The sequence below is a fragment of the Lemur catta genome, chromosome 8 (genome assembly GCF_020740605.2).
Source record: "Lemur catta isolate mLemCat1 chromosome 8, mLemCat1.pri, whole genome shotgun sequence".
NCBI lineage: Eukaryota > Metazoa > Chordata > Mammalia > Primates > Lemuridae > Lemur > Lemur catta.
The window spans coordinates 26,397,283-26,421,077 of NC_059135.1; the positions used below are offsets into that span (position 1 = coordinate 26,397,283).

At 35.0% G+C, this 23,795-nt stretch overlaps 1 protein-coding gene across 1 annotated transcript in view; it reads right to left on the reverse strand.

Moving 5' to 3' along the window:
• The window catches only part of ADAM23 (ADAM metallopeptidase domain 23), a 61,823-nt gene extending 40,831 nt beyond the window's left edge, over nucleotides 1-20,992 (reverse strand). The window contains exons 1-10 of the mRNA XM_045560257.1: nucleotides 20,933-20,992; nucleotides 19,099-19,171; nucleotides 18,224-18,297; nucleotides 16,448-16,513; nucleotides 9,322-9,393; nucleotides 7,025-7,188; nucleotides 5,942-6,026; nucleotides 4,899-4,989; nucleotides 2,528-2,576; nucleotides 321-420 (exon numbers count right to left, since the gene is read on the reverse strand). Coding sequence (XP_045416213.1) covers nucleotides 321-420; nucleotides 2,528-2,576; nucleotides 4,899-4,989; nucleotides 5,942-6,026; nucleotides 7,025-7,188; nucleotides 9,322-9,393; nucleotides 16,448-16,513; nucleotides 18,224-18,297; nucleotides 19,099-19,171; nucleotides 20,933-20,992 — 834 coding nt within the window. The remainder of the gene's footprint in view (nucleotides 1-320; nucleotides 421-2,527; nucleotides 2,577-4,898; nucleotides 4,990-5,941; nucleotides 6,027-7,024; nucleotides 7,189-9,321; nucleotides 9,394-16,447; nucleotides 16,514-18,223; nucleotides 18,298-19,098; nucleotides 19,172-20,932) is intronic.
• Nucleotides 20,993-23,795: the final 2,803 nt, after the last annotated feature.

Genomic DNA, 23,795 nt, shown 5'->3' on the forward strand with positions numbered 1-23,795 from the left:
TATCTTAATCTAACCCACTGTTTCTTAGCAGCACAGTGTAAAAACTAACATGAAAATTTCAAAGATATTTTAATAGAAGGATTGTTTGCTTTTTGTAGGGGAGGCTTGGATGGATGTAGCTAGCACCGAAAAATCAGAACACTGAATCTACGGTTTTGTCATTCATTTAAACAGGTCTGGCCTTCAATATGATAGGGTGTTTTGTAACTAAATATTAATCTGATTGGCAAGAAAACTATTTTCCAAGACAAGTGTCTGATATTCAGCACTGTTCCACTGCAAAACACTCGAGACATAATTACACTTTCTATGTTACTAACCTTTGTTGGCCTGTTGAAAAGGCAGGCTCCACCCCCTCTTTGTAAAAAATCTCTATACTCCAAAATGCTGCACTTTGAGAATTTTCGGGAATGGGATACCCTGAGGAAACAAAGACTCAATTATGTAAATAATTTACCAAAAGCAATCATCAGAGAAGAAAATTAAAACCATTGTATTAGAACAAAATGTTCACTCTGGATCCAGATTAACCTACACAAATTTTGACAAGGTACTTATGTTCAAATTGCCAAGTAATTATGTGTGGCAGAGTTTGCAAAGATAGAAAATCAAAGAAAATCACAGATTTGGGGGATAGGTTACAACCTCCTCAGTACTCAAGCCCTTTTGTGACCTAGCTTGAAAGAATTTTTGAAAAGCTCATTATAAAACCTCTTCATCTAGGCTGTATTTTAAAGTGTTTAAAGTGTATTTAAAGTGTTATGATATTTATTTGCTATGTCTCAGTAAAGGAAAGCAACTTTTTATCTCTGTCCTGAATAACAGCAGCTCATGCAACTTACTAGATTTTACATTGGAGGAGAGAGTTGTGAGGACCAATTTATTAAAAGCTATATAATGCAGGCTTTGACAATGCAATGATGGTAAACAAGGAAACCCTAAAGAGATATGTTAGACCACACATGTATATGGACATAAGTTTTTAGTGTGTACACACGAAAGTAAAAACAGAATTAGGCTAAGCTCCCATGAATAACAGCTCTTTATTCTCAATTTCAAATACTATTTGGGAATATTCATGATTGAGCAGGAATATAAAATGAGCCTCTCTGTGATGTACTTAATCAAATTAATAACGGCATGTCAGTGCACAGGAGAATGTTATATACACAGTCAAGGTGAAGCTGAATCACACACACACCTATTCCTTGGTAATATTTGTAAGAGTGCATGATTTGAGAGTGACAGGCCACTTTTTCTAGGGTGCAATCCAACAGTTTTATGTATCCTGATGTATGAGGGTAGTTTATGGAAGTAGATAAAGCCTGCCACTGTTGATAGTGCCCTCCTACAAGAACTATATAGAAATGTATACTTTAGAAAACGTATATTAGATAGTCAGTCCAAGAGCTCATTTAGAAATTGGGAGTTTAGAAGACATCTTCCTACAGAACCAATGTTAGAAACAGTGTTACCTTTCTACAGCAGTCTTCAAAAAAGCCTAGTTCAGCCATACATTACTAAACTATGGAACAATAGTAAGGGGACCATGGAAGCTAAAAGTTTTGAGTTTAAACTACATTTTAGAACTGTGTTCTAAAGTAGCAGGAATAATGGCTGACTGTGCAAACCCTCCTGCTCACTCTCCTCTTCTCCCCAGGAGCTGAACTGCTGGGAGGGTGTGGTGGAAGAATAAGGAGGGGCTCTGTACAAGTAGGTGAGGGTCTCTAGCAACCAGGGCTCAGAGGGATCAGAATAGGACCAGAAATGGCTGGTGTGTTGGGCAGGTATCTGGCATGGGCAAAGGAAGCAGGAGAGACACTGGGTGAGGAAACTTCTCCTATTACAAGAAGTGGGCAACGGCTTAGGGGGCCTGAGGGCAGTGGCTGCCATGGGGCAGGGGTCCCTGGGAAAGAGGGCAATGTTTGTAGAACTGGTTCACTGAGGCAATGGCAGCTCTGGGGCAAGCTGCTCTAATTCCCAAAGTATACACAAAAGAAAAGAAAAGCCAGGTGATGGAATGTTCAAATGTCTACCACTAAAAGACTACCTAATTTAGACACAATAAATCTGTCTTAATTTTTTAAAAAAGCTTTATTGATTATATAAGCGGTATAGTAAAATTTTTATTACTGTAAACATAGGTATTTATGAGTTCCTTAAAATGTAAATTGATGACTACATTGATTTTCACTGACTGCTTCAGGTAGGCAACCAGCTTTTATTCTAAGTGTACTAAAATATTAATGCCTCTACTAAACTTAGACACATCTAACGATGTTCTTCCTTTAAGGGTTAATAAGAAGTAGAAGTAGTTAATACGGTTTACTTTTATCACCAACCTTAAATAAAAAATTAAAACATGAAGTAAATTAGCCTTTTCAGTTTTAAAATATCAGACAATTAATTATTGAATTTATATTGTAATTATCTTAAAAGACTGGTACCTACTAGACCGTGGTCTCTAATTACATACAGCAATTTTAGCAAAAGGCATATATCAAATCCATGTAGGATGAAAATTTACCCTGTTTCCTCCATGATGCAGCCACCCCAGGATTCTGTGCAGTCACATTCTAGTCCAACGAAACAATAAAAGCAACAGAAAAAAAAAGGAAACAACAAAAGTCACATCTTTAATCTGCATTACAGCTCCTACAATAATTTTTTATTACCAATTCCATGTCAAATAGATATGGAGCGTGAAGTTCCATAGAACAAAATTTATTTCTTTTAAATCAGTATTTCCTTATCCTTTCCAGAAGTACAGGTCCCTTGCTAAAAAAAACAGCTGGCAAGAAATGCAATTGTGCTTCTCTTCATTTTTGTAACTCCTACAACTCAATTAGGTTCCCAGTTCCGATGTTTAGTGAAAAGCACCCTGTTCTAGAAACTGGTAAGCCCGAGTTGAGTCCAAGTTCTACCATAAGAGAGAGTCCCACAGGCTAGTGACTTAGCATCTCTCGGGTCTCGAGTTTCCACTTCTAAAATGGAACTGCATCTCTCGGCCTATCTCCCAGAGAGGCTCTGGGGTTTGCAGGAGATGGTGTGTCTGTGTGCTCTCTGTGAGCTGTGCAGTTCTCTGATACACAAACATAACAAATCATCATTGATGTTCTCTAACAGAGCGTGCTGTGAATTAAAGAAGAGAATTCAATTTCCCAGAGTACAAGTGAGAATCAGCCAGAGACTTGATCACTATGCCAAAATGTTTAGTAAAAGAGAGCAATCTGAAACAGAAGTGTACATAATCGCTCAAATAGCAATCATAAACTTAACTTACATACCAGAGACTGACAGACTGATATTGAGATGAGCTCTTCTCTTCATTAGTTTTCTCCTATTCTCTTTTCTATCATCAATAAAGATATTTTTAAAGAAAGACTTCCAAATGGATTTTTAAAACAAACTTTAGAACCCATGTAATAGCTACCTAAACAAACACTTCACAGAGGAATAAAGAATTTTAGGAGGGAAGGAACTACTGCAGGCATTAGGCATGAATTCTATTTCTCACCCTACTACACCATCCAACTCAATAACATCTCCCAGCCGACTCTATCCCCAGTCTCTTCTAGATTCCAGGATGTCCAAAACAAGTGCATAAACCTAGTCATACTCTATGCCAGCGGGTGAAACTCTAAAACACCTCTTTTAGTGTGTGCTGGGTGTTTCCTTGGGAAAGCAAATACTTTGAGCAAGATAATAAATGAAAGTTTGTGGGGATTTGTAAAATGCTACCAGACACTTGTGATGGCTTTGTTACTCGATGACTTAATATATCCATCAAGGGAATCAAGAACCCTGTGGATATATATTTTATTTCAATTTTCCATAATATTATGCATTAGTGACAAAAAAGTATAAAATGTAGGATGATATTAAGGTAAACTTTGTCTTTTTCTTCTTTAGTAAGGTTGGGGTACAAAGAGAGACCTTTATTCCTAGTGCCTCACATTTTCACACAGGGAAGGGGACTTCCACTTAATTTCTAGTTAAGTGAATAATATGAGCGAACACATTGGTCTCTCTCTTGAGTGATCAGATGTTTCTGGGTCTTAGGCACTCAACTATAAAAATTCACTGAAAATGTATATTTTACCACCATGTTGGTATAAAGGGAATATAATCCAGATTTGATTTTAGTCTGATTTTAAAAGCAATTAAAATTTTTCATGGACCCCTAAAATTACTGTGAGCTCTAGACATTTTGCCCACTAGATAAACCAGCCCTGTTTTTCCATCTACCTCTCATCTGATTAATGAAAAATGTGACAGGTAACAGCCTTTGGTCATGTTTTTTTACTGCACGGGATCTGTGGCCCTGTTTGTACTCCCTGTAGGACGTGTCTGCCCACTAGAGGACAATCCTATCCTCTACCACTTGTCCCATAGCTTAAAAGGCCCTGGGGGAGGGACTTCCTGTAGGGGAGCCTCCTTCGCCAACTCTTCTCATGGGACTGGGTGGGTATGTCTAATTAGAACTTAAATATGGACTCCTTTTTGACTCTAGATCTAAGCTATTTCCCAAGGCAACTGTCATATTACTAACCTCATGATGGAACCTCATCTAGCATCTTGTGTCTATCCTCAACTGTTAGAACCCAGAGGGTGACTATTCCCACCCCCAATCCCAACATTACGCAGTGTGAGAAAGAGCTGACTCACTCCCTGAGAAACTGGGTCTGATTTTATGGATTTTGAAAGGGGAAATTTCTACAACCCAAAGAGATTAAGAATTATCTCAAGTTGCTCATTTTGTAAAATTTTTTAGAGGAAGGAGATATACTATAATTAAACTACAATGATTTGAATGAAAAATATTTATTTATTGACTGGACATGCATTATACAGACAGAATGGCACATGAAAGTGAGAAAGAAGGTCAATGTACATACTTGGCTTTCTGCTAGAAGGTTCCCATTGGATTCCAAGGTTTTGAGCCAGGCTCTGCGATAATACTTGTGCCACTGCCATTGGAAGACCATACTGTTTTTCAGAGTTGAAAGTGTGTGGGAAACATTTGAGAGAGTGCACAAAGCTAGTTATTATTTCTTAATTGTTACCACATATCACCTCAGTTCCCTAAGTACAGCCTCACGGCATCTAAATATGGAATATACTCCTCATCACTTCCTCCTTGCAAATGGGCCCAAGAAGCAGAAAGCCCCTCTTACTATGTGGTGTCTCTCAGAACTTGAAGCTCTCACATGGAAACATAAAATACAAGTCACAAAAGGCTGTGCTCCAATTTAACTCACACCAAGCCAAGAATAAATTCAACTTACTACAAATATGTCAAGTGAGGTCCCCACTAAATGACGGTTATTGGGATAAACTAGCATAACATATTCCAGGATTGACCAGGGTTTAGATATAATTCATTAGGCTTTGGGGTGCTGTTGCCACCTAAAAATTTCCTTATAAAAATGAAGGTATTAAAACTGAAACTATGAGATCAAGGAAATATTTGTTCGAATTCATTCTACGGATAGGTAGATAGAAGGCATAAAGACGAAAAAATATACAGAGGGAGAAAAAGAGAAGATACAGTACTGATATCATAAGCCCTTTATTTAAATGACTTAAATCTAACATGGGCAGAAGAACATTATAACTAAAAAAAAAAGTTATAAGGGAAGGATTAATAAGCTTATAAAAACTTAACATCTTATCTACAGAGCCTAAAAATCTCTGGGCCAATCTTCAGCTTACATTTGCCTGATAAATATGGAAAACTATCATTATAATAACCAAAGATAGCATTATGAATCCAAAGGACCATTTTGGGTTCTATTTATTAATAATAGAAGCCACTCATGCTACATAATCAATGTCATCATTCTAAACACACATGAGAAGAAATGTAAACTGGTCCATGGGGAAGAAAGAGAACAGATGCCAAGATAAAGCTCTACTTTAAGAAAATGATAAAACTTACCTCATTCACACCAACTCCTCTTGTGCGAGAACAGACACCTCCGAAGTAACTCAGACTGCTTCTCTTATAGTGGAATGTCACCCGCCTTCAGAAAAAGAAGTGCTGTTAGAAAACCAATGTAGTGACCATCAAATAAACTCTCCCAAAACAAGTCTACTCTCCTACACTGAACACTCCAGAACCATCTTCCTTCAGGAAATCAAAACCTGTATTTTAAATAACTTTAAATTTATGTTGTCCTAATTACCTTTAAATTTATGTTATGTTAAATAATTTCAGTTGAGCAAGCATTAACTGAGTACCTAGTAAGCATCATGTACTGGCATAGATAAACAGACCACAATCCTTGACTTTTTTCTAGTAGAGAATATCCAGTAGTTATACAAAATATTGTTGATTATTATAAATTGCTGATTAAAGACTGAAAGAAAAGAAAGTAAAGGTTAAAGGTAGAAGGAAAGGAAGGGGTACTTTGGTTGGTTTGATTCCAGGACAGAACCTTGGAAGACTGTCTGAAAAGAGTTTTGCCATGAGAGGGGTAAAGAACTGCTTATTATATTAAAAAGAAAGTATGGAACTCTTCTTTCTTAGTGATAGAAACTCAATTTTATTCAATGTTTCACCTAAAAAAAACTTCACTTCCTAGCTTCTCTTGCAGCTAGGTATGGCCATGTGACTACAATCTACCAAATGACATGTTGGTGAAATTGACGTGTGCAAGCTATCGGGAAATCTGCTTTACAGGAATTGACTTGGCTAAAAGGAGTGCCCTTTTGCCCTTCTCCCTGCCTGTCATTCCTGTTGCCTGTCATGAAGGCTGGAGCACCAGCAGCCTTCTTGGATCATGAGTTGACCTTGAGGATGGCAGTTATACGTTCGAAAGGTAGATCTGATAGCTACAGAATCACCAGCATCCTAGCACTGGACATCCTATCTCTATGCTTCTTATGTAACAGACAGGGCAATCCACAGCAATCTTGTTCAAGTCACTATTTTCTGGTATATAACTTAGCTTGACACAATAAAGGGATAAAGATAAATGTCAAAGCAAAGACTACAATAAAATCTTAGACAGGTACATACGAGATGAGGTGCACAGCATCAGCGTGCTGCTTGATACGCTGCCGGTATTTGGAGAATTCATGGAGCATCTGCACAGGATTGGTAGTGATGTCAATATGATCCTTCTCAGTCCAGGTCTCGACAGCCACCAGGACAACCCTGGTGTTGAGCTGCTCCTTGTAAATCTGAGGGTATACAACAGGACAGGTGCAGGAGGAAAACACTGGGTCAAACATGCACGATCAGTGAGTCAGAGTCAGTGGAAGGACAGGAAGGGGAAGGTGAGAGGAGAACATGGGTCACAATTAGCTCATCATAGAGAATCTTCTCTTCCTTTTTCTTTTCCAAGAGCAGAAAAGAAAGAAAGAAAGAATAATCACAATCCTGTCTCATGTCACCAACTCTCCTATAAGGTTATTTCAATCCCAGATCAACAAATTTAGTGACCTGGCATCTCACTAAGGGACTAGATAGCAGGAATGTTAAGATTCTAAAGTCAGGACATAAATTGAAAACAGGGTTCAGTAAAATCACCCTTCCAGACCTCACAGAGGGTAACAGGTTGGACCTGCTATGCTGGCTCTGAGTAAGTAACCACTTATTCCTGCAGTACTGGAACAGGTCACTAAATCCCAGACAAGTGCCAATCTGGCTTGCTTGCCTTCAGATTTCAAGTTCTACGGAAAGTAAAATAACACTGAAAGACAGAGAGAATTATGGATCCCAGGCCAAAAAAGATTTTGGCCATCTCACCGTTGCCACAGGGTGGCATCATTCACAATATTTAAATTACTACCTTTCTGTGGTCTTTCTCTACTTTTTGCCCAGTAGCTAAATAATTCACATAATTAAGCAACTTTAATGAATGCTGTCATTTTGTCCAATTTTCAAACTATTTAAGAAAACAATGGATAATCTTGGAACACATTGAAGAAGGAGGATATCATTATGCCGAAATCAAATTGAAGCTCTAATGATTTCACAACAAAAGGAAGTTAAGTGTAATGTCTTTTAAAATCAGTGGTCAGCTTCAGAACCTTATATGGTAACCCAAAATAAAATTTACACTTTGCAAGATGTAATTCTATTTAAACCTACTGAAATGACTAATACAGAGATGCTACGAAGAAAACAGCTTTTGCAGGGGAAAGATGTGTTGAAGATTCTCCTTTCCATATTCACTTATAATTTTCCTCTGAGAAAATTGATAAGAGCTGATATTAAAGAAAACTAGTAAACCATCTATGAAAACTGGCTCTCAGAGGTTTGATCCTACTTCTATACAATAAAATCTATGGATATCTACTTATATTATCCTTTTGCTAAGCTGGGCCTACCAGGCACATAACATACATTATGAATATTTACATGATCACTGGTTTTTGGACTGTTTAAAAGGCAGAAAAGAAGGCATCCCTTGATATCTGGCAATTTATAGCAAGTTTTTTTTCCCAGTTAAGATAAAATATATAATGAATACCACAGAAAACTGTATTTAGCTGAAGAAAACATCACTTACACTAGAATATATAAAGTAGTATACTATATTTAATTTATGACTAGTCAAATTGTATTATTTATTGCTACATAATCCATAATATTCATATCTATGGAGTTCCTACCTAAGGCATGAAAAAGGATGAAAATCCTTACCATCATTCCCTGTAACTTACAAAATACAGGGGGGAACATATTGATATGAAAGATTTGTAGATTTAGAAGTCTTTGTAAAGAGATATATATTACATTGTTTCAAATTAGTTTTAATTTGGGACTGACTTATATACTACTTAATTTTTTCATCTAGAAATAAGTCTGAAACATTCCACTAATGGGAAAACTAAGGATATAAATTTGTTTCCTTTTAAACAATTTTTTTGTATTACTTATATTCTCCAAACATACTCTGCCTCAATCTATTGGTTTTTCTCTGCTAACATCAAACATTTTTAAAAAGATCAACCAGTTGTTAACAAAGTCCCATTTGCCAAGCATAATGTCTACTCTTTTTGGTAGTTAATGTTCTCCATTGTTTTTGTCCTCCCTAGACCCTGGTGATGGTAAGGTCTAGACATCACTTAGAAGCAACAATGATGCATCTTTGGGATTCTGAGGGTAAGTCAACAGTCCTCTAAAACTCTGAGAGCACTACTCTCTGTAAAGCAGAATACCCTATAATTTCTTAGCCAGATGAGCTTAAGGATCACATTTGTACTTTTGCTCAAGATATAATTAGAGTAACAAGTAAGCAAATAGAGATAGAGATATAAACCATTCCATCTTGGTAAAAATAGGTTCAAGAAAACCAGGATACTTACAGAATCCACAAGGTTGACCACAGACTTTGCAAAGTTGTTGGTATGTGCATGAGAAGAGCGATGCTTCTTATACTGGGAGGATAAAAAGATATACCAGTCACCGCCAAATCATAATTTAATGGTAAATTTCAAAATTCTGTAAAAGCAGAAGTCTCACAGCAATAGTAGATATGAAGATTAAAAATACAGAATTTAGTAGAATTTAGTTTGTGCCATATTGGAAATGGTGGTGTTCTTATCTTACTTCTTTGTTAGGCAGCAAAATTCAGACTATCTAAAACACCCACAGCGTTCTGGCTAATGGAAAGGGCCTTTAGAAATCTATGTGAGAAGCTGTACACTTGAGAAGTAAGTTTTTAATTTAGTCTTAATGTCTTTTGTTTTCACTGAAATGACATTTTGCAGCTTATACCAAAGGCTTAGGCCAAAAAAATGTAGTCCCAACTAGACACTTTCCTCATGTTAAACTCAAGGCCATCAAGAAAATTTCTTAGGCAAGCACTTTAGATACTATCCATAATATGGAAAGCATTTGTCATGCATTTAGTACGTCCCTTGGGAGGAATGCCTCCTCCACACGAAGCCTTTTGCTTTCGACTGCTTAAAGTCAGAGCAAAGAGGATACAAAACGTAAATATGAAATGTGCTGGTAGTTTATGATTGTTTATGATTATTTAAGAATATAAAGTAAAGTAAATTAATACAATACTTCTATAATAACATGTGGAGGGCTATGTTTTTAGCAAGGAGTAGTATACTTTGCTCAATATGTCTTTAAGAGGACACCTGAAACCTGAAGTCTACCTCAGGAAGATCCTGCCTTCTACTGGTCCACGAGGCTATCGTTATCTTTACAACTCTGAGCAAAAAGAAACTACTGACTTGCACCACAAGTCTTTGAAATTTGTCTTCAATTATAATTACTGAAATAATTTCATGAAGATTAAAAATAGTCCACATTGGAAAATCATGATATTCTTTTTTTCTCCTTTGTCCACTTTCCCCCTATAAATTTGTCAGACCCCCTTCATTTCATTCTCTCTGTCTCCCATGACTATGTTTTTTAAACAAAGAATGTATGTCTCAATGCTTACATATCTGATGTTTATTTTTTATAACACTGAGAACACTGATGACCCATGATAACAGTGCAATAAATTGATAATATTGTGCTCTATTAGTAGCATTCATTAATTCATAACTATTGGTATAACATTACTGTTACTGTTCATGTTATTACAACCACTGTGCATCATAATCTGACCTAAACCATCTTTATGCGTCCTTTTAAAGTAAACTAATATGTGCATATAACTGGGTCATAAACCATTGTATTAATCTAAAATTTTTCACACATTTTAACAGGTTTTATAACCTTAGCATAAAGAAGTTTCTACAAATAGCTCAGCATTTTAAGTTGCCTAGCAAAATTCCACAAGCTCAAAACTTTCGAAGATATCTTTAAGAGTATAAGCAAAAGCCTTAACATTAAGTTCCTTTGGGGTGATGAAAATGTTACGGAATTAGATAGAGGTAATAATAGTTGTACAACATTGTGAAGGTACTAAAAACCACTGAATTGTAGACTTAAAAAGACAGGAAAATATTAGCTGATACCTACTCTAATACAGTGGTGTTACACACCTATTAAGATAAATTTTATTTTGCTTCTGAATATTAATTTGTCCTTTTTTGGAGACTTCTTTTTATAGCATAATGATCACAGAAAACATGACATACAAGTATAAAAAAATAAAATAAAGCCTTTTTAAAATCTATCAAAATGTGATGTGTTTCATTTATTTCTTATTTGTAATTTTCGAGCCTCTGACTTTCTTTGTAGAAGGATGATTCTGCCTGCTGTGTGGTGAGCGAATTAGAGAGGGTCAAGAATGGAAGCAGAGATGTTTACAGGGAAACTATTGCAAAAGTCCAGGTAAGAGAGACTGGATAACAGTAGAGAGAAATGGGTGGATTCAAGAAAAATGAGGTAGAGCTCTAAGACTTGCTGATGTAGAGGAATGGAAGGTGAGGAAAGAGAAGAATAAAAGATGACTCCTTGGTTTTGACCTTGAATAGATGTGGGATGGTGATGCCATTTAAAATAATGAGAAATACTAGGGGAAGAGAAGCTTAGAACTAAGAGTTCTGATTTAGAAATGTCAAATGTGAGATGCCTACGGAGTAGAGATGTCAAGTAGACAGCTGGATATATGAGTATGGAACTCAGAAGGCTAGAGCTACAAAGCAGGGAGTAATGAATTTACTGTCAAGATACTATTTAAAGACTTGAGACTGGAAGCTGTCACTTAGGGAGAGAGTATAGAAAGCAAAGAGAGCCCTGACCCAAGCCACAGGGCACTCCCATAATTCTAGAGGTCAGATGTAAAAAACTTACATGAAATGGCCTGTGAGGTTAAAGAGCTATTATGTCACAGAAGCTGACAGATAAAGAAAATATTTTAAAAAGAGAGTAATCAACTGTGTCCAACGTTGTTAAAAGAGTAAGACAAGGACAGAACAGTGACCACTAGATTTGTTAACTTGAAGTGCCATTTCATTGAGCACCTAGGATATACTAGGAACTAAGATAAATGTCTCTCCTATAACAAATATTTGCTCCTCATAACTCTATAATGTGGGTTTTATTATCTCCAAATAACTTATCCAAGATTACACAGCTGGAATTCAAAGCTTACTCTGGATTGAGAGAGGAGATAAATTTGTTCAGTTAACAATTCTTATTAGTATACGTATATTCCTAACAAATCATGATTATTGATGGGAACTCATAATTTGTTACGTGTATATAAAAATGTAGCGGTTTGTATTAATTAGGTGTCATCTCACCCCAGTTAGGATGGCTATTAACAAAAACACAAAAAAATAACAAGTGCCTGAGAGGATACAGAGAAAAAAGAATTCTTCTATGCTGTTGGTGGGAATGTAAACTAGTACACACACTATGGAAGAGCAGTAAGTTTCCTCAAAAAGCCACAGATAGAATTACCATATGATCCAGCAATCCTATTACTGGGCATTTATCCAAAGGAAAAGAAATCAATATATTGAAGAGACACCTGCACCCCCATGTTTACTGCAGCACTATTCACAATAGCCAAGATATGAAATCTACCTAGGTGTACAATAACAGATGAAGAGATAAAGAAAATGTGGTATACATACATACACAATGGTATATTATTTGACCATAAAAAAGAATGAAATCCTGTTTTTCGTGGCAACATAGATGGAAATTGAGGACATTATATTAAGTGAAATAAGCCATGAACAGGAAGATAAACGCCACATGTTCTCACTCAAAAGTAGAAGCTAAAAAAGAAAGTTGACTTCGCAGAAGTAAAAAGTATAACAGGGGATATTGGAGACTAGGAAGAGTAGGGAGAAGGTAGGGAGAAGGAGTGATTTGTTAAAGGATACAAAATTACAGCTAGACAGGAGGAATCAGTTCTAGTGTTCTATAGCACTGTAGGATGACTGTAGTTAACAATAATGTATGGTTTCAAATAGAAGGATATTGAATGTTCACAATATAAAGACATGATAATTGTTTGAGAGGATGGATATTACCCTGGTCTGATGATCACTGTACATTATATGTATTGCAACATCTTTATGTACCCCATGAATATGTACACTTATTGTGTGTCCATTAAAAATTTTTAAAGCGGTGGTTTTTAAGTAAGGAAAACCAAATGAGGTTTAAGTTGAAAAACTTCAAATTATAATCCCATATGTACCCTTATTGACTCATACTTAATGTAGCAACAATGTAAGCAAAACATTTGTTTTTCATGTACCTTAAAATATCTCAACCAATTTTCTATTAGAATAAGGTTTTTAACGTTTGTTTTTGGCTTATGTGGCTCAAAGAAATGTTTACAGAACATCTTATTAAGGATATAATTGGCTTGCAAATTAGGTTCTGCCAGCCAGGTACTAAAAGCTTTCCACCAAATTGAGGGATTTTTCCTTTCTAATTGAAAGCCACTGATAATGTGATGCCTATTCAAAATAACATATCCGCATTTGTTCAGGCAGCCAGTAATAGGCTACCCTGAATTAAAGGGGTAAGCTTGAATGCAAATGTAGGCAAAATGTTTCCATTTACTGCATGAATGAGAACTAATTTTGTATATAAAGAAAAATATGCCATCTCCATTTATGATAAAACTTACTTTACATTTTCTGATCACTAAAAAGAATTTACATTTAAACTGGAAAATTTGCTTTCCCTTCCTGAACAAATGCAACCCTTAAGAAATTTGCCTATTGAAAAAAAATTAAGATTAGAATATGATTATCAGCCCCAAGGTGACAGTTATCAAAATAACTATGCTGAATCATATATTTAATAGTATAAAGATTATAAAATGATTACTCTCGGTGGGACAATTACTCCAAAGCCAGCAGAAAGTCTCCAAATATTAAAAAATAAATGTATTAATTATTCTAGTTCAGTTTGACTTTCAACACATGAATTTAAGTACTTTGATCCAAGTTCTGGTTTACTATTTTTTTATGGCAATCAAATTCAAAAACTTATCTTCACATCATACAAAGCATACCTCAAAAAAGGAATTTTCTCAATTCTCAAAAGAAGAAAAATTCTTATAGAATGACATACGTATTTGGGAATATTATACACTAGAATGTAACCTGGTCTTCAAGCAAAAGAAATACGAGGGCTGTCCAGAAAGTATCCAGCCATGTAACCGTTCTCATTGTATTAACAATGGCTGGATACTTTCCGGACAGCCCTCGCATATTTAATTCTATTAGCCCATAAATAATATTTCTTTAAATAGTAGAAATCTTCTTAGATAATTTCTTTCTATTTTAGACATGATTTCTACCCAACAATAAAAGCTTTCAATTTTTTTTTTCTTTCTTAACATGTATTCCCTCCAAATTTATCAGTACAAATTACAATTCTTTTCTTCTGGTTTCAGAAACAGATGAACATATCATGCCTACTTCTCATCCATTTTAATAATAATAAGAAGAAAATTATCAAGATTTCCCAATAAAAGATTTGATAGCCTGAATAAGGTAACTTTATTATAAAATATATGGTATAATGTAAAGAAATTTTCCATATATAAATAATACATTAAGAAGGGTGCTATTTTATTATTCATAAGATTATTTTAAAAGCTTGAAAAATAAATTCAAAAATATGATGTTTAAAAAATTATCAAGTTTCCCATTTTGCACAGTTACTGAGATCTGCTCTCTGAAAGCTTCATGCTCCTTCCTGATACAGTATGGTGGAACAAGAGATTTAGAATTGCAAGTAATGGTTTGGGAACTGATTCTATCAATTACCAGCCATTTGGGAATGCACTTTGTACATTTACAGATATTGTCTATATATCTTAATTATTATTTCCATTACTATAAAAGTATTTATATAATGGATGTTGAGAAAAGGTTAGGCTTCAAAAGCCATAATTTTGCAACATGCCACAATGCTCAGGATTGAGAAGTAGCTTGAAAACATTTCAATTTTCCAATCAACAAAAATAATTCAGATGAAAAATTATATTGGGGTTTTAAGCAAATTAATGTCCTCCAGAAAGTCATATTTTAGCCTTCATTGTCTAAAATGACTGCCTACACATTTGGTTTTTCTTCTCACCAGAAAGGACCTCTCCTAAATTATATGTAATTCTGATAAATTCTGCTTCTTACTAATGTATCTCAAACAATGTATTTAAAGGGTACTGGCACAGAAAATAAATCTTCATACAAAGTAAGAAGTGTTCTATTGAAAAACTTTATATTCAACATAATTGAACTGATAGTTACTCAAAAACATCCATTAAGGTAGAAACTCAACAGTTTAAATATAAATTAAGTCACCATTTTTTACAATGTATGGTTCCAGAGCCTTCTCAGAGTAGCATTTCTGCTGATTAGAATTTCACACAGTCATTTTAGCATGAAACACAACCTTATCATATAGTCTACTAATTTTGGTTTCATTAAAGTAAAACAAGGACTTCAAAGATACTTGCAAGGCAATCTCAATTTTTTACCCATCTTTTACAAGTTTGTCAGCCATATCTGACTTTTAAGTATGTTTTAAGAGTGTCTCATCTTTATAGTTTTTCCAGAAATGTAACTTTGTTTTCATTAAAAACAATTACTCTTTGTCTTGTTATATGCAGTTTTTAAAATTCAATTACATAACTACAATAAAAATGACAACTGGCCTAAACAGTCCAGGAGTGTGGCAGAGGTTGCTGGTGCCAGCTCCCACCAGCTCACAAGAGCCAACTAGCCACATTCTCTCCCTGCTCATTCAGTGATCTCACTTTGATAGCTCGAAATCAGCTATGGTGGGAGTATTTACACCACGGATGCCAGCAAAAATTATAAACCAAGAGAGCTAGATGTTAGAGTATACCAGCACACCACTAATATTGGGTGTACTAGCATATAACCCACTGACCAAGACTCTTGTAGGCTTCACCCAAGACATTTTACAAACAAAATGGTTAAGTAGAGTATAGTTAACAGAGTTTCTAGTTTGTCTTCAAGAAACGCCAATGGGGAGCAATGATTGCTCTTCATATTTCTTTTTAAGTGTTACTGAAATGACATATTCAATCACATTTTACTTTCATAGAAGTAACACGAGAGTATTCATCTTTCTAATATTTAAAGAAGATAAATAATCAGATAACCTCTTTAAATAAATTGTTATATATTTATTTTCTATATCTACCATAAATCATAATAATCAGTCAGAAAAAAATAACATATTAGCAGAACAAAGGCATATAATAAAATTAGAAAGCAGTGACCAAATACAGAGATGAAGAAAGGTAGAGAATAAGAATTTTAAATGAAGACAAGTGAAAGATGACAAACAGCTAAATCCATTAATTATAATTATTATTAAACATAGGGAAAGTTTAGAATTGTGAAAAGTCTGTAAAACCCAGTGTCTCCAAATACCAAGAAATAAATCAACTGACCTATTATCTCTAAATATATTGGCTTTAATAAATAACAAATAATGATTAAATATAAAGTGAAATGCATTCTTTCTTAAGTAAGGTATTGGATCTAAAACCCATTGACTCTATATTCTTACCGTCTTGTGATCATTAACAATCATAAGTTCCAAATACTTCATTTCTTCAAATACACCACGAGATGGCTATGAAAAATAAAAATATGTGGTCAGAATGATGATTGACATACAAGATCTCTAATGCTCACTGTTAATCTGTAGATCAACTTTGAATTTCAGAACTCTTTGCTGCCTACTTTATAAACACCTTAGAAGAAACTTGGTAGGGAAATCAAAAAAAGTGATCACAAAATGTGCATAAACATTCAAGTATTCCAAAAAAACTGTATTTAATTATTATTAAAGTACTCATCAAGATAGAGAACAGGCCATGCTGTTTTTGTATGTAAAAATATTCTAGAGAAATATTTACAGAGTAATTCTGTTAAATAAATTCCAATTTCTTTCACATTAAAATGTGATAAAAATATTCATATTTACAAAAAATTTCAATTAAAATCTACATAAAACTCATTTAAATAAGAACAGCATAAACTATAATTAATTCCGGTATATCTGAAACAGGTGTAATCAAATAGAAACATTGACTCACTGAAGTGAAATTCTAAAAATAATGTACCAATTCTTAACCACACAATTCAAATGAACCAGCATTACCAATTATTACATCCTAAAGTCTTCTAAATTTTAATTACTACTAGATAATCCTTTAAGAGTATTTTAGCCCTCATTTGGACTTTTACTTATTTTTAACAGTTGGAAAACTAATAATGGTGGCTCTTCTTCACATACATAGTCATTGAAAAGTTTATATTTGATAGAGGTGTACTGTAGTGAAAGAACAGCAGCCTATATAAAACTTATTATTACCAAGCACATCTTCCAGAGTAAGCAAAAAGAGATCTGAAAGTATCCCCCCACCAAAAATGTATCCACAATCACCATAATATGAAGCTCATAATAGAGAGGATGATTTAACCTGGACCTAAATTTTTTATGGTTGGTAGCCTAATTTTTCCACACACAAAAAAAAATACATTCAGCAAAACATTATCTAAAATGTGTAGTTTCTACCATAATTACTCATTAAGTTATCTAGTAAATTACTATGTCATCCATAAGCTGTGGAATTAATTCTGAGTTACACAGCATTCACCATGTAATTATTAAACAGTCCCCATCATTACAGCTTCTTAATCTATTATGAAAAAGACTAGAAACATACTTTCAGTTACAAAGCCCCTATACATTTATCAATACGTGGGAGGTATATCACAGTAGTTGATTATATAATTACAAGATTTTGATTTAGTAACTGTCATATCATTATGGTAAAATAAATTCATTCCCTTCTGAAAACTACATCTAGCTTCAAAGTTTTGTGTAACAAAGTTGTTAAATTGAAAGAAATAAAAATAAGCATGATTAGCCAACAATTCAAAACCTAACTCCTCTCCCTACTTTTTTTTTTTGTTTTTGTTAACAGAAACATTTTATATGATATTATATAAGCCATACAGGGAAAAAAGGCCTGCTGTACTTCAAATAGAAAAAAAATGCACTGCAATTTTCACAAGAAAACATTTTGAAAATAGAGCTAAGACAATACACTCTTTATATGACATCAGAGTTCTTTAGTTTAAATCACTAACAGAGAGAGATGAATAAAAAGCAGTGTATTGATGAGGTTGGAGGTCAAATCATGGGGTTTTTCTATTTTTAAGCAAAAGTCCCCCAAATGTAAACTGTTTTGGGTATACTCAGATACAGTGTGATGACAGGCACCCAACTCAACTGAGTAAAACAGCCCCACCTAAAGCGCAAGGGGACACTCACATTCACTGCTCTCTTCCTTCTTTTCAACCACTGTAATTCAGACAGCAATGGCCACTGCTCACTGCCTTCCATAGCTGTGTAAAAGACAATGAACACCAAAATTTACGCTTGACTGTATTTCAGTGGGAGTATGTTTTTAAAATATTCTGTGAAGGAATAGTGGCATTAATGATATGTGTCATCTTAACATCAAGATAAATGAAGACAAAAACAAAAAGTACACTATTTAAACACTTCACACTCTCATGGTCATAAAGATAGTTCAAACATGTACTTTTCTTCCGAACATGATGAAAACATAAAGAGCTATTCAAGATTTATTAGAGGATACATATTTGACCTGCAACCACCTGACAATATCTGAAAATATGAGAGAATTCCACTATGTTTAATTCATTTTAGAATGAAAAATAATGTATGGCACAAGCTTTTGCATAAATTATTCAAGACTTTTGACATTAATATACAGAAACAACATCATATACCCCAACAATCCCTAAGAAGCTTTTGCCAATATTAGCCTGCTTACGATGCCCAGCAGAGCAGAGGAAGGAGGCCATCCAAGTTGGCTAAGGAGCAGCAAACTGCCAGGACAATTTAAGGAGAACCTCACTATAAATCACTCTACTAAATCTGGCCACCGTCTCTGGTTCCCAAGGCAGCTTTACTATTGGGCTTCAAGTTTTGGTCTTTCCATCAGAAATGATTCTCCATGCCTCGTTATGTGACAGCCACAGTTCACTGCAATGCCCACCCACACTGCTCACCCCAATCTCAGACCAATTCCACTTCCCAACAGCTTGCATGTCAACCAAGTTCCACAAGTTACAGCTCCCACTACATAAAATACAATAGCCATTTTAATTAAAACATACTGAGATTCTTCACTTGCTTAGAATATTGTCCCGCCAAGGTTTTCTGGATTATATGTGGTCGACCTGTGTTTTTCTGAAACAAAAACAATTGTAGGAAATCAGAAAGCAAGATGTGAACAAGCCTCTATGAAATAGTATTAGAGCTTTCTCTAATGTCCATCCTAAAATGGACATATTTATGTGTTAATCTTTTAGCTATCAAAAGTGAAAATATGTCTTACAGAAATTTTAAGTTTAAATAAGAGAGCATCATCCAATGGTCTCAGTTTAGACAAAAGCATAGTTTTATTAGCTACTCTTAAACCTTAGCTTTCTTCAAAGCCATGAATTGGAAATTCACAAAGAAAGAAACACAATAGGTCAATAAACAATTGAAAAAATGCTAAACACTTTTAATGGTCCTTCAAAATGCAAATTTTTAAAAATGAAACACCAATTTTGCCATCAGATTGGCAAAGGTTTAAAAATTATGATATCCACAGTTCATTACAGTTGCAAGGCAAAAAGCACTCTTGTGTTGCTGGTGGGAGGAAATTGGTAGCCTAGTTTGAGAGAGAAGTTTAGCAACACCTATCAACAACCTTGAAAATATTCATATCCTTTGCCCTAGAAATTATACTTTTAGGAATGTCTTGTTACCATTACCATTATACTATTAGCCTCCATCACTGAGTGCGCAGTATGTGCCAGGCACTGTTAATGTGTATTTTATCCAAGTTATTCCTCACAAAAACCCCATATGGTTCATTTTTACCTTTATTTTACAATTAAAGATATTGAGGCTCAGAGAGATACATTATTGTCTTAAAATGATATCATAAGATAATGACACAATTTATTTTAAAAATATTGTAATATATCTCTGAAAACTGGAAGAACATACATACATACACTTAAAGGTAAAGAGAAGTTATCTTTGGAGGATAGGATAACAGATAATTTTTAGTTAAGTATTTTGCTTTTGTTTATTTTGCTTTTCTAAATTTCCTATAATGTACTATGGGTTTTATAATCAGAAAACTAGTTATAAAAAAGAACCTTCTTAATAGATTACATAAAAGACATAATAAGAGCTTTGCTATTCATTTATTATTTGAGAGATAACATGAATTCTCATTAGAAATATCCTACCAATATTACTTGACTTATTGCAAAGCATACTAAAATTAATAATAAAGATCAAGAAAATCTAAATTTGATTACAATAAGCACTTAATTCCAGTAACAGGTGAAAAGACACCTAGAGTAATGAAAGTCAGAACTGGATTAGCAATACAATTTTAAAACGGTTTCAAGCACTGCTTCTTTCCTTCTACCCATGGTGAGGATGGGGACAAATCATTACATGAACAAAAGCAGGCAGCAGGAAGGCAGGCAAAAAAAAGCAGACAATTAGCATCTGACAATCAGCCCCTGAACAATATGATCACAGGAAAATAATGCAAACCTGCAAAACCAATGCTTTAAACATTATGATAAGGTTATATTTATAAATCTTTTTGACAGTTTAAGAGACATTGTCACAAACATTTATTAATTTCATCAAATCTGAAAAATTGCCCTAATAGGGATGCATTAAAAATTATCTCCTCTTATACATTTAAAAAACTCTAAGGCTTAGAGAGTTATTATTTTGGTTTCTGCGTTTTTTGTTTTTTGCCTGGCATGTGCCACTTAAACCGCAAAACTCACGGTACCATTCTATTAATAAGTTTGAAATAAGGTAAGTTGGACCAATGCACTTTGAAATCTGTATTTATTTTCTCTTTCCTGCTCAAAGGCAAACATGCTGGAAGAGTAAAACACCATCGGGAAAGGGATGTCATAGGCTCACCTCTTCATGAATCAGCTCCAGCGGCTCTATCATGTACACAAAGTTATTATCTTCAAACATACCACTAGAACAAAAGAAACCGCACAAGGAGAGAATTTAAAAATATAGCAAACAGCAAGAAATAGCTAGTGAGCTTCATTACTGCGCCTTTAAAATAAGAGTGTATCCGAACAATCCCTTTATAATGCCCTCAATCTAATCCGCATGTATGTGTGGAATCCCACTGTGGCCCCAGCGCTCTGCCAAACAGCACGTGGGCTACAGCAACTATCAAAGTGTACACCTAGAGCGTATGAACTATACCTGATATAATTAATTTTTGAAATTAACCAGACAGATTAGAAGACTAATCTGGGATAGGGCTATTCATGCAATGGCAATACCTCAAGTTATTATTCCAGAACCACGTACAACTTGTACAAATTTTTGGTTAGGCAAATCCAGTATGGTCTGAAAGAAAACAGATGGGTCCTTCATGCATAATAATAATATAAAACCATCTGATTCTGAAGGGGCAAATAGAGGTATTTTAGGCTTATAAATTATGACTTTCCATTAAGCAGTACAACTGTGTCATACAAATCACTAATCTTGACAGACACAGGATTTTTTATAAAAGGGTGAGAAGAAGAGTTTCAAGATTCTTTGTCATCACATGGCCAAAACTAGTTCTTTACATGAGGTGCTACCATGTTTGGGTCCAAAAGGTGCCGACAGATAGTTATTTTAGAGCCCACCTCTAAGTCAATGCATGTCCTCTCTTTGTCACTGGCCCCCCTTGCCTGGCTAACTGCTACTTAGCCTCAGGTCTAGCTAATATATCCTCTGGAATACACCTCTGGGAAACCTTCGTGGGCTAGGTTTGGTCACTCCATAAGTCCCTGTCCGTCCCCTTTACAGCACCTTCCAAATGGTAATTAAATATTAATGTGTCATCACTTGTTTAATCTCTGAACTTCCTGCAAACACTAAGTGTTAAAAAGGACAGGGACTTGCCCCCCTTGTGCATCACTGCATATCCAGTCCCTAGCATGGGAGTGGCACAGAAGAGTCACCAAAATAAATATCTACAAAAGACAAAAAGGAAAGGGCGAACGGGTAAAAGCAAGCTGAGAGGGCAGGAAGACCCAGTGAGATGCCCACGTACTGAAGTCCATTGCAGGTAGACAGAGCCACCCTGGAGTCCTTGACGCCTCTGATGCTTCCATGGTAGTAACAGTGCTCTCCGCCCTACAAAGCAGAAGGTTTAATTGATTGGTTATATTTTACAAATCACGATTCACTCTTCGGATGCTTCTACAAACCAAAAAGAAATGGGAATGTATGTGCATTGTGTATTAACCACCCTTGAAACTCCTCCTATATGAAGTCACAAATAGGACTAGGCAATTTTTCAACTTTTCTATAACAAGCATGTGTGTATTAAGGAAGGAAAAAGACTTTCAAAGGAATGATACCAATATCACTGATAAAATTTAGGTACATTTCTTAAGCATGTATTGTAGGAGTACTTACCAGATACTTACCAGACATTATGGAATAAGACCTTCTACCTGAGATCCCAAAAGCGTTGTTTATAATCATTTCTGATGGAAAACTATACAAAATCTTACTGCTTTCCTATCTTTTAAAATTAACTTTAAAAAAGTTTTTAGAAACAATATATCAACTTAGTTTTCAAATTCAAATAGTAACTATAAGATTTATTTTTTAGAAAACACAGCAGTTTTCTCCCTCCCTCCCCACCTCCAAGGCAACCATGTTTAACTCTTAGCTCTTTCTTCTGGAGTTTACCTATGTATTTTTTAATGGAATATTTATAATGCTATTGTCCTGATTGATTACATTTTAAAAATTATCTTCCTTATATAAAATCTTGAAAACCCCTCTTGAAAACCCCAATATATTCCTATACAGACTACAAGTTTTTGGTTAAATTGATATTTAGTGTTTACATTATGAGTATGTAAACATTGTTCACAGCTGTGTCACTATAATTACATTTTCTTTCTTGCTCAATTTTGAGAATTTTTGCTTCATTCTTTTGTTTCCTTATTTTCTCATGCAGCATTGACACAATCCCTATTATCTAAGAATACTCTAACACTGCTCTCAATATGGTCAAACATACCAGGTAATGTGCTATGTCCATTTTGTTCCTGGAAACACCCCTCTTGTTTCCCTCTGACCTCCTGCTTCCATCCACCCTTGCTGCGTTCCAGGCCTCGTGCACAGCAGCCAGCCAGGACTTCTTTGCAGCCTCACGGAGCTCCCTTTGCCTTCCTCCTATATTGGATCCTAGATCCCACGTCTTCCCCATTCACAGCCCCTGGCCCCCTTTTTTGGAGGCACATATCCTCTGGTACTCCTTGGAACCAAGAAGTGTTCACGGAAGATAAATTCGGTAAAAACTTGTATGTATGCAAATTTCTTTTTCAATCCTCACACAAGATCCATAATTTGGGTGGGTAGAAAGTGCTAGATTGGAAAGTATTTTCTCTCAGCATTTCAAAGGCATTGTGCACAGTCTTCTCATTTCTAATGTTGCTGTTGAAACTTCGATATTATTCTAATGTTAGACCTTTTCTATAAAATCTGTTTTTCCCCTTGCAAGAAGACTTCAGGGTATGCGTTGGTGTGGGTCTTTGCTCCTTCATTGTACTGGACACTGTTTTCTTTTAATCAAGAAAACCATGCATTTCAGTTCTGGGAAGCTATCTTTTATTATTTTTCTCAGACTTTCCTCCTTTCCATTTTTCTATATAGACTGAGGTCCCCAACCAGACTAGGAAGGAATGGCCACCTGCTATGGGGTGGGAAGTAAGTCAGGGAATGAACTGCCCTCCATGTAGACTTTCAACCA